At 53.2% G+C, this 11902-nt stretch overlaps 2 protein-coding genes across 2 annotated transcripts; one reads left to right on the forward strand and one right to left on the reverse strand.

Moving 5' to 3' along the window:
* Positions 1 to 1688: 1688 nt before the first annotated feature.
* Positions 1689 to 10096, reverse strand: COCSUDRAFT_36403 (H+-translocating pyrophosphatase; the record flags this gene model as incomplete). Its single annotated transcript, XM_005647859.1, has 16 exons — positions 1689 to 1918; positions 2446 to 2587; positions 3043 to 3141; positions 3511 to 3630; positions 3891 to 4022; positions 4281 to 4448; positions 4890 to 5134; positions 5489 to 5594; positions 6038 to 6190; positions 6598 to 6730; positions 7294 to 7520; positions 7963 to 8158; positions 8673 to 8776; positions 9053 to 9100; positions 9258 to 9452; positions 9953 to 10096. The coding sequence occupies 16 exons, from the start codon at positions 10094 to 10096 to the stop codon at positions 1689 to 1691; spliced, it is 2442 nt and encodes an 813-aa protein (XP_005647916.1).
* Positions 10097 to 11031: 935 nt separating this feature from the next.
* Positions 11032 to 11505, forward strand: COCSUDRAFT_62910 (hypothetical protein; the record flags this gene model as incomplete). The annotated part of the gene is made up of 1 exon (XM_005647860.1): positions 11032 to 11505. The coding sequence occupies one exon, from the start codon at positions 11032 to 11034 to the stop codon at positions 11503 to 11505; it is 474 nt and encodes a 157-aa protein (XP_005647917.1).
* Between the last annotated feature and the right edge of the window lie 397 nt (positions 11506 to 11902).

Consider the following 11902-nt stretch of genomic DNA (forward strand, 5'->3'; position numbering starts at 1 on the left):
GGTGCAAGTGTGTGTCCTCAGAACTGGTATGCAAGTGCCGCCGCAGCGAGGCATGGAAGCGTTAAGTGATTGCAGCACGCGTACGAGCATGGTTGCCCATGGCATGCAAAAGCAATCAAGTTTTGCGGCAGAGAGAGGGCATCTAGAATGCGTTGTGTATGCGCACGAGCATGGCTGTCTTTGTCATGCGAAAACCTGCCGAGTCGCAGCGCGGAGCGGCAACTTGGCATGTTTGCGCTACGGGCTGTCCGTGGGATGAGTACACTATTGCATACGCCATGCAGAACCTTGATTGCCTAGTGTATGTCCATAGTAACGGCTGTCCCTATGAGCGGGTCAGATTCTCAAGCGAAGACCCATGCCATGCTGGGCTGTGGGTAGTGGCAGCGTGGCGTCCCTGGCTTATGTGTGTGAGGTCATGGGATGCGAATGGGACGCACAAGGCAGAGAATGCACCGGTGTGACATGCTTGAGTACATCTGTGTGAATGGAGGGGTGTGGCACACCCAGCTGGACCTGCTAGAGGAGGATCTCTATCTGTGGCTTTAAGGGGGATACCGCTTTACAGAGAGTGTGCAATCAGTGACTGCAATGCCTGCTCTACTGTCACCAGTGGGGCTGCGAAATGCCGGCACTATGGCACACAAATGTGGGTAAAGAAGTGCTTAATTCCATTGAGGGTAGGGCAATAGCTGTGCTCACCTGCTTTTACCTGGCAGGCAAAGGGGTTAGTATAGCAATTTATGATGCGCATGCTGGCATGCAGAAGTTGCCGAGAGAATTGATCCAGGGGATCCTGAGCGAGGCAGGTTTTCGGATGCCAACACAAAGCTATGTTGGAGTTCTGAGAGGACTCACGGTGATTCACCCAGGCAGCTCTTGGTCTCTTGCACCGTTGTACAGTAAGTTGCCATGCAATGCTTAATTTTTCATGGAAACGCCGTTTTTTATGGCACCGGTGGTCGAGTGATTTTCCATTCATTCATGCTCAGCATCAGCCACCAGGCTGCAAAATTGGGAGGTCCGCAAGATGACACTATGCCAGAGCTTCAGCTTGCAAGGCTGATTGGGTCCAAAATCGCTCTTTGTCTTCTATATCGCACCCTCAAAGATAGCATCAAACACTGCACTGCTGGACAGATGCACAAAATCCATATTTCACAGGTGTCTCTGCTCCACAGAAGAGCCATGCTGAGTCATCCTGAGCAATGATGGCAGGCTGCCCTGGCACCAAAATCTCTGCCTTGTTCGTTCAAGGGCCCTCTTGTGTCCCGCTCTTGAGTTATGCGGCGCCAACAAAAGGATACACAAGGATCACAAGGATCTTCGCTCCAGGGTACTCTAATAAATCAAAGAGCCCACTGCTCAGCCAACAGTGCCTACCACGAGCGAGATGATCGCAGTTCCATTCAAAACCAAATCAAAATCTCAGGACCCTGGCATCCTCATGAGCTGTATAGTTATAGCTTGCCAACAGGGCAGGGATGCAAAAGGCAAGTCTGGCTCGGTATTGGGTTCTGGCAAGATCGGTGGCGAGTTTGTTGCTCAGCCCAGGAAAAGGGGTGCCACCACAAGCCCCTTGCTCAGCCCGAATAGACGCTCCCACCGCATGCCAGACGGTTGGCGAGTCCCTTGCTCAGTCCCAGGAATTTGCTCAGACCGCATGCCTGACATCCCAGTACCTTTTCTCAGTCCAAGAAAAGGGGTGCCATGACGAGCGAGATGGTGGCGATCATTTTGATGAGCACATGCAGCGAGGGTCCTGCCGTGTCCTTGAACGGGTCTCCGACGGTGTCCCCCGTCACGGCGGCCTTGTGTGCGTCGGATCCCTTGCCGCCGTGCGCGCCGCTCTCTATGTACTTCTTTGCATTGTCCCACGCGCCGCCCGCCGTGTTCAAGAACAGCGCCATCAGGATCCCTGGCAGGACACACCAGCACAATCCAGACATCTCTTGTCCGACCCGCCAGAATTGGCGGATCGCTGCTGAGTTCCTATGAGACATTTTCTATGCCACAGCCAAGGACCTGCATATATGGACAGCAGTGGGAATGGGGTCCGCCTTTATTATTACTGCACTCTGCTGGTAGCTGATGTGGCCCTTGAAAAAGTATAACAATATGTATGTGTGAAGTTGTTCCTTAAGACTCCACGGCACGTTCTTTCTATGAAAAGGAAGTAAGTGGGCAACCAAGATGGGACACAGCAGCTAAGTGTCTACATACTCTGTGGTGCAGCACTGTGAGGAGTGCCGCAACAGAGCCCATCACAAGCTAGCGCGCAATTCCAGATGTGCCAGCAAAGCGGCATGTTGCCGCCAGCTTGCGATATAACACGCCCTGCAAGCCTGCCAGCCTTTGCAGACCAGCACTGCTATTCCCACCCTCAATTTCATGATGTTTCACCTGCCACCTGGCATCGAGATGTACAAGGAGAAGAGCAATTACCTGCCACCATGGAGAACATGAGCAGCCCGGCGACGGCCTTGGCCCCCAGCAGGGTCTGCCCCGTGTAGTAGCCGAGCACCCGGAATCCCAAGCCCACCGCGCAAGGCGACAGTACCGCCAACAACCCCGGCCGGATCATCTCCTGCGCACGCATGACAAGGGACCCATCAGCAGCCTGGTGGCTGTAGTGAGCTGTCAGAGACTATGCTCATGTGGAGAAGGAGCTGCGCAAAGTTCAAAGATCACAGTTGGCATGATGACCTCCTACATTTTTGCATCGCAGGAGCATGTGAGCACCTCAGCAAGTACATCAACCCCCCAGGAGCAGAGAGGATGATGTAATAGGTGACCGTCCTGCCCAAACACTGACAGGAGCTGTTGGGCCGGATGGACGTGCCAGGAGCAGCAAGACCACGACGGGAGGTATTGAATGATGCTCCCAGAGGCACCCAGATTGTCCCAGACCACATTTTGGCACACCCACTAGACGCTTGCATGCCTCAAACAAGACTTTTGTTGCAGAGCTTCTGCGTAGAGTGTCCTTTTCTTTGAAAGGGACTTTTCCTGTTTAAATTTGCAAATTAAGGGATGAGTCACCTTGAGCGCTGAGGTGGCGACGATGGAGACGCAGCGTGCGTAGTCGGGCTTCTCCGCGTACGTCATTATCCCCGGCCGCTCCTGAAATTGCCGCCGCACCTGCATCACATTATTGAGGGAGAATTAGTAAAAATACTAACCCTGACTCACCACTCATTCTTGATTGCCACGTAAGGATGAATACTGCTGGTGTTGGTGTCATAGGAAATTTGTCCAGGCTGTTCCGAGCTGATGGCATCGGCTGCTTCCAGTGCCCGGACCATCTCATGGCATCGTGTCAGGCCCTGCAGAATGCAAGACTGCAGGCTGTGCCAGACTCCACCTCTGAAGATTACCATAGGAGCCAGTGGCTCCGAGCCACAGGACATTTGTCATGACATCAGCGCACTCCAACCTGACAAAAAGGCCCGCTACAAAGGCCAGGATGCTCTCCTGGAGCGGTGAATTGGTCCAGGAGAAGGTCTGCACCTCGTTGACAACTGCCTGGGCTGAGCGGCCCACAGCGATGATGGCCCATGCGCTGAAGAGGAAGACTAGCATGGCGCCCAGCAGTCCCCCAATGAACACCTCCGGCGTCGCTATGTCCACCTGAGCACACCGATTCGCTTTTACAACCATACTGCTGTCTGTCCCCATCCTTCCTCACTGCTGTCATCTCATGAGCTGCAAGCAAGCTTGTTAAGCCATTTGCACCATCTTGGGCCCTGGCATCATCAAATTTGTGCGAGGTGCTTGTCGGAGAACAGGAAATGCAGGAAATGGGACCTGTGTGCACTCATTATCAGTAAAAAAGCTTTTGAATATATAAGGGCAAAAATATGCTCATGGGGGTGTTGGGGAGAGGTCACCTGGTCGAAGGGCTGCCCTGAGAAGGTTGCCACCTCGTCCAGGAAGGCAGTGAAGAGCAGGAACGATGCTAGACCGGCGCTGCCTATCGCGTATCCCTTGGTGGTCGCCTTTGTCGTGTTTCCCACTGCGTCCTGCAGGGCACCCCAAGCTCTTTATTAAATGGCGCAAAATACAATGCCTTGCTACACTTTCTGAGCCCTCCACTGATAACAGATAGTCTGTCACATTGCAGCACTTGCTCCGCAAATGCACATATGGACACAGCAAGATTGATTAAGTACTTGCAGACACACTGGGGTTGGACATCAATTGGGGAACATGCTGCATGCCGGTCCCCACAAAAATGGTAGTAAGCAAAATTAAAAAAGGGACAAGAAGAACGCACTCACCAGGAGGTCGGTGATTTCCCTGACGCTGTCTGGCTGCTGGCTCATCTCCACGATGCCGCCGGCGTTGTCCGAGATGGGCCCAAACACGTCCATTGTGAGAACGTAGGCTGCCGTTGACAGCATGCCCATCGTCGCCACCGCCGTCCCAAACAAGCCGTCCGCATTCGACTCTGTCAGCCCTGCAGAGAAGTAGCACTATCTTAGTCATCCTGACACGCTGCATTGGTGTTAGCACAGATGAGAGGGAAGTCAGAGGGCAAATTGTGTCAATTGCACTTAATGCATTGACATGTGCAGCTCAGGTTTGGAATCAAGATGCGCGCTCTTCACATTGAACCTTGTAATTTTCCCCGTCTCACTCTGGAATGCTAAGAGTCCTTCAATCAAAGCAGTGCAAAGTGGCAATGTGCTGATACATGTCTCATGATGTAGCTCCTCTGGACCACCCAGATCGCCGTCCCTTGCCCAACCGTAAAAATATCTGGTGATTGGATTAGTTCACCGCCGTTTGTCTTTGCACAGCATCAACTGCCACTCCAAGAGCATTCAGCCAAGAGCATTAAGGTGATTTTCTTCAATCCGTCAATCCACTCAGGAAGAATCATGGGCGGGCGGGCTAGCATGGGCACCTGATGTGTTGCCGAGCCAGTAGGAGGCAATGAGGCTGGCGCTCATGACCAGAACCGGCGCCGCGGTCGATTCAAGTCCGAGTCCCACTCCTGCGATGATGTTTGTGGCGTGGCCGGTCGTGGAAGCTTCGGCAATAAGGCGCACGGGTTTGAATTTGTAGTCGGTGTAGTACTGCGCGATCCACACGAACGCATACGCGTTCGCTATGCCCACCATGCCGCAGCCTGCAGCAGCAGTATAATTCAGCATTTTGAAGTTCGAACTTCGAAATTCGAAATTAAATGCATGGTGGGATGAGAAGCCGCTTGGCAGGAATGTGGGAAACCAAAGGAAATTTGCAGTGCCGGGAAGCTGCATGCGTGTGATATGAAATGCCTGACGGCAGACAGGAGCTCTTGGGATACACTCCATGCATTGCAGATCTTCTCCTTATCCCAAAAGCTCACTCACCAACCAAAAAAAAATGGCCACCCCTCCTGAACCAGGTGTCAGGCAGGCAATGTACAGGACCCTGCTGAGGCAGAACTACGCTACTTGGCAGAGGAATAAATTGCACTAGGAGCAGGCAAGTGGCTCACCAGCAAAGTGCAGCCAGGCGGCTGGTGCGACGGCAGAGTAGAGCAACAGCCGGCACGAGGCAATGAACGCCACAATTGACAACAGCACTGCCACCTTGTACCCTCCCTGTGCAAACCACAGTCGCCTTCTGATTATTCCACAAGAAAACAGCATAGCAGTAGCGTATCACAGCTTTCTGCTCTTACTGCATCCCCCATGATGTATGCATCTTGTATCAGTAGAACGGTGATGTCATGTTGAAATGGAGAGGGGCTGGGAAAGAATTTGCATGGTTTGACACGGCAGCACGGCTGGGCAAGATGCCAAGCCGTCAGAACCCCGTCCCGGCAGTTGACAAACTTGGCTGGCACGATTTAAGCTTCTGCATGCATGTCGCAAACCAGGGCAAGAAAGCAGCCTGAAGGCGCATCCTGCCGCGCGCAGCTGGCGACTGGTAACAGGCCATGACTGCCTTTGCATGTTTCTTCACTACTGGCGGCTGAGTCTCCTTTCCATGCCAGCTGGACCTAGCCACAGGGGTTCAGGCGGAATGTAGGTTTCACCCACACCTTGATGACATCGTAGGGGTCCTCTATGGCCTGGTTGGGTTTGGCGGAGGACTTGGAGCCCACAGAGAGGATGCCGACTGCTGAGACCACCAGATCCATCGTGTGCACCACCAGCGGAAACATTATGAAGCCGCTCGCATCCTCAATACCCGCCTGCACCAGCCACAACCTTCTACAGCTCAGTGCCTGCTTATGTGGCATCACATGATGCGTGCTTTTCATGCGTAGCTGTTCTGTAACCTCACCGGAAAATAATCTGCCTGCCAATTGCCATTACATTAATTTGCTTTGAGCTAGAGGCTGAAGAGGTAGTCCTCCATCAACACAGAACCCATACTTTATGTATAATCTCGGCCTGTACTAAGAAGCATGTTCTGCCATTTCCAGGGATTTGTGGGGTTTGTGGCCAAAGCTTCAGCAGGGCTTTGACTATAGGAAAGCAAACTGGGGCATTTTTGTGTCCTACTGTCACATCAAGGTACTTTGGGGGCAGCTGAGCAAGTATTGGCAGAACAACACGGGTGCAAGAGGGATGTAGGGGTGCAGAAGAGAAGGGGCACCTTCTTTGCCATGGTGCCTCCCAGGATCATGGCGCTGATGACCTCAGCGGCGATGCTCTCAAACAGGTCAGCGCCCCTCGCAGCGCAGTCACCCACGTTGTCACCCACCAGATCCGCTATCACCGCAGGATTCCTGCACAAAATTTGATGGCTTACAATGATTCCAACCAGCTCAAATCCATGCATCCCATGCAAATTTATGGTTCATATACTACTTGCTCTATGCATCTACAAACTGCTCAGATTGGAGAGGAGCTGCCTGAAAATGGCACCAGAGAGACCACCAACTTTTTGAAGCTCGCTGTTCTAAGGCTGGAGCCACAGAAAGTCCAGTAGTCTCCTGTGATCTCATTTTCAGGCAGCAATAGCCATTTGCACTGCACTAAAGTGTTGAGTCGAGAAAGACACAAAATAACATGCTGGACCACTTTCGTAAGAGTTGCTTAATGGAGCCCAATTATACGGATCTTCCAACACACTAGCAAATCAGAATCCAATAGCCAGCCCTTTCCTGAAGCTCTAACAACCCCATGATCACCTTCAGCAAACTTCACCTAGCAAAGGTTTCTGCACCAGCGACCCTGTCGTTAGCAGGGGGTACTTAAGACTAACAAAGACAGGGGGTAGTCTTTTGTACCCCTGTCGTCAGAATCTAAAGGGGCGAAAATGGGCGAGTGGCGCATTGGGAAAGATCACCTGGGGTCATCCTCTGGAATGTTCTGCTCCACCTTGCCCACAAGATCCGCGCCCACATCAGCCGCCTTGGTGTAAATGCCGCCGCCCAGCTGCGCAAAGAGCGCCACGAAGGAGGCTCCAAAGCCGTAGCCGACCAGCAGCAGTGGAATGTCCGCTGCGGCCATTCCGCCCGGAGACACGAAGAAGAACGAGAAGGCGCTGTACATTATCGTGATGCCCAGCACCGTCTGTGCATGGAAGACGCAACACAAGCTCAAATTCGAATTTGAATTTTGAATTTTGAATTTGAATGTTTTTGTTCCAAAATGACAAGAAGTAGCTACAAAACAGCAGGAGAGGCGCCGTCGCAGGTGCTGGCATCTGTCAGGAGGTGCTGCCGATAACTGTCAAGCACAATGTCTTGATCGGCAGGCGGAAGGAGGAGCGATGGGGACTAGCAACCGATTGCACCAGGATGATATGAAAGTGTCAGCTGATGCCCATGTTACAGCTGTGCAGTACCCCCCTGGCATAGCATGTTGCTTTTGCTCGACAGCAGGGCAGGTTCCATTGGTGTAGCAGCTCTCCGATCGGCCCTTTGCCAAGCACAATGACCTGGCCTGAATAGACCTCATAAGCAGGCCAGAAGGTTCGGCCGAGGACGCCAAAATCAGTGCAGATGACACGCACCATGCCGAGAACGACGAGCGCGGAGAAGCCGCCGGCGCGCAGCGCAATCTGCAGCGCCTCCCGTGCCGAACGCCGCGCCGCGCCAGAGACACGCACGTTTGCGCGCACGCTCACCCACATGCCCACATAGCCAGCCACCCCGGAGCACAGCGCTCCCAGCAGGAATGACATCGCCGTCAGCAGCGCCAACGTCGTCCTGCATTGGAATATGGATATTACGGCGAGACTTGCTGAAAAAGCAAACTTCTGCTTGTGGTCGTCTCGCTAGAGCCTCTGCGACGAAGGCGTCATTGAACACGCAAACGGACTTGGGCAATACACTGCCACCCTGTGAGCAGGTTTACAGCATAGTCTTGCAATATTGCAGCTGGCATCAGTGCACAGAAATTCCTGCACTAATCGAGATGGCTCTTATACAGGACGTAGGTGGTGCATGGCTGTCAAAAAGCTCTGGGAGCAGTTGCGAAGCTGACAGGGTGAAACTCACGTCTGACTGCTCTTGGAGGAGAGGAAGAGGCAGGATAAAGCAGCTGGGCAGTATAAAAGGGCATGTATTTGAGGTGCAGGCTACATATAGCAGCACGAAGGCATGCATGCAGCCATGCTTCAGGCATATCCTGGTGCCTGAAAGGCTACTCCCACAGCAAGGGTACATTTATGCAGCTCACTCCTCCCACGTTGCTGGTCCTCTTAGCATGATTGAGAAGCACCTGGTGAGGCCGGCCTTCTCCTGCTCGGGGGTCTGGATTCTGAAGAGGTAGATGGCGCAGATGACAGCCGACACCACCAGCGCCAGCTTGCTGATCACCCCATACTGCGCATGCACAAATCAAAGCTATTAACATGCATGATCTCTTGCGATTGAAAGCCGATTGTCGGCACTCACGCAAGAGTTCTCCAGGATATTAAGCGCATGCATTTCTGTTTATTATGCAGTGCAATAAGCAATGCTGGGAGCATTCAAAGAATTGTACTGCTGTCAGTAGGAGTGCCTGCACTTTCTTTGCAAGGGCGGCTGCCCAGCAGGCCAAGCAGGGCATCTCCTGCTGCTGACAGGCATGCTGAAAACAGTGCATTTATAATTTTGCACCTGAGTTTTGAAGAATCCCTCTGCTCCCTCCCTGATGGCCTCAGAAACCTGGAAAGAAACAACCATCATCGTATATCAAGATGTTGGGGATCTGCAATGAGGACCAAGACTTACAGGCAAACGAACAAAACACCACCAAGGGGTCCAGGATTTGCAGCATGCAAAGATACATTGGTGCAAGCAAGGATGCAAGAGCAAATGTCACCTCCTGCATGTCCACGGTGCCCTCATCTTTGGCCATGACCCACTTTGCCAGCCAGCCGGCAAACACCAGCATGACGAAGCACGTCACCAGCACAAAGACCCCCACAAAGGAGGTGTGAGCCCCCAAATAGAGAACCACCAACCCGAAGATTGCAGCTGCTACGTACAGCACTTTTGAGTCCACCTTTGCCAACCCCTGCAACAGAAAGGGCTCTGATATTGTTTGTAAATCAAAGGGCTCACATTATCTCTAAGCGGGGCAATCTATCATGAGTCAGGCAAAGCAGGGACGCTCAATGACAGGCCTGGCTCGCACTATTATTATTACACATTTTTCCTGCCAAAGGCAAGGTACATCCTGCAGACAAGCTGCAATTGGAGGCTGCCACAATCCTACCCCTTGATGGACTCGCCATATCAGAGCAAGACCAAATCAACCGTTGGCACGGTACTCAGTATTTGTACCGCCCCCTGCCAGCCTCGCTCTGTGGGGCTACAAAAGCGCAGCGCAGGAGCCAGAAATGAGAACAAGCCCGGGGGCGTGTGACTCTGTGCACCAGTCACATTTGCATCTAGGCAGGAGCAGGCACAGACTGCAGGATCTCCACATTTCTTGAGATATGCATCATCGTAAGATGGGGCAATGGGGATGAAAGTGCGAGTGTTCTACAGGGACAGGACTGCTGATGTGCGCACCATTGACGCCCCCTTCTTTGCTGGGAAGGACCTGGCAAGAGTGGGGTTGACTCCTTGGCCTCCAGACTCCATATCCATGGGATCCATCACCCTCAGCCTTAGCAGATCCCCGGTCGATCCAGCATTGGGCCGGACCGAAGCCATCGCAGTGTTCTGACCTGAGACATGTATTAAATATTCACTTGAGCCCCTCTCTTTCCCCGCGCTCTTGTTGGTGAAAACAGCAGAATGCAGTGCCTTTCAGCCCTGTTTGGTTGTGCAGATGTAATGGCTAGCCAGTGCTGCGAGGGCTACACACATATTGTGCCTCCCGGTTTCAAATAAGCTAATATCGACAAAATAAGCTTTACATATTATAAATATTGAAAGGTGGCATACCGGCAAAGTCGTTCCAAGTTTCGTTGCAGAATCAGATTATGATGGGCGGTTTGTGCCTTAGATGTAGATGAGCGGCTACTGCTACTGCCGCCAACGTCAGATCATATTGGAAATCTTATCCAATGATCACACTTTCCTGCTTCTTGCAGCATCTAGGATATATGTAGCATCTAGGAAATCACGATGCGTCTATGGAAAGCGGTGTGGTATATGTGCATTCTCTGACCTTCATGGGCGAACCTCTTCGGAAGAGATAACGAAGGTCACATTAAATTCCTAGTGGGTCAAGAAAAAGTAAGACAGGCATCAGACATCAGGAAGTGCATGCATGCTGACGTCAGCCGATTGACCAGCTGGCAGCACGTGAGTCATTTTCTTTTGATGCAGAAGGACACCGCGACACTCCCAACGCCGCCGCCCGCCAGCCAACTGTCCCTGATTGGGCACTCCCTCACCCTGCCTCTCGCCAGGACATAGTTTTCTTTCCCGACATCCCACCCGCCACTTCTCCCGAAACTCTTGCAGCCTGGTCTCTAGCCCAGCGCTCTCACCACAGCGTTCTGCTCCTTGAAATAGCATGCACAACGGACGCATACATCCACGAGCGCGCCGTCAAAAAATGTCAACAACACGACACACTGCGCCTTCAACTCCTTGCTCACGGCTGGGGCACCGTCGAAGTCCATCCCCTCATTCTTGGCATGGCTGGCACCATACCAAGCACTTTTCGCCCGGTCCTCACTCGCTGCGGCGTCCTTGACCCCCCACCAGCACTCACCCGCCTGCTTCAATCCCTCAGCCTCTCTGTCATTCAGGCCACCTGCCGCGTCCAGAGCAACTTCCGCCTCCAATGCAAACGCCTCCGCGTCTCCGCTCCCTCCGGTCCCTCCCCTATACACCTGGCGGCCATCCTCCAAGGTCAGCCCCCGCCACCGTTACCGGCAGGTCTCCCCTCCCCCCGCCGCTCCGGCCGCCACACTCGCCCCTCTCTCCGTCTCCCTGCACCCCACCGTCCCTCCCGGCCGCAGCGCCGCCGCCGTGCACCTACCTCCGTGCCCCACACCCGCGCGGCGCCCCCACGCCTGCCACAGCCTTCAATGCCCGTGCTGCCCCCGCGGCGGTCCTTCCGGGTCCGCCGACCACCCACGACCTTCCCTTTTGATGACGGGGGCTAGCCTTGAGGTGATGTCCTCTGCGCGGCCCCCCGGCTGCGCCCGTACGCACGTGGCAGGGGTCCCCCCCGGGGTCTCCTGTTATGCGTTCCTTTCTTCTTCTTCTTCTTCTTCTTCCAAGTCTCCTGGTGGGGATATCTTTGCCTCAGTTGTGTTGATTTGCAACGTAGTGCGCAAATCAGGAATAAGGCTTTGTTAGAAACTAAATCCGAACAATCAAGCATTCAAGCACTTCTTCATGGGTTCGACCTGCAAGGTGTTTAAGAGGCTATCAGCAGTCTCAACAATATATGACCAGCGTATATGAGTGTGGTTTAGATCACTATAATGTGGCCTGGGCTGCTCATTCGGACTAAAACGTTTCAAAAGCTTCACAGATCAGATTTCCATTGCACCCAAG

This window comes from Coccomyxa subellipsoidea (genome assembly GCF_000258705.1).
Source record: "Coccomyxa subellipsoidea C-169, whole genome shotgun sequence".
NCBI lineage: Eukaryota > Viridiplantae > Chlorophyta > Trebouxiophyceae > Coccomyxaceae > Coccomyxa > Coccomyxa subellipsoidea.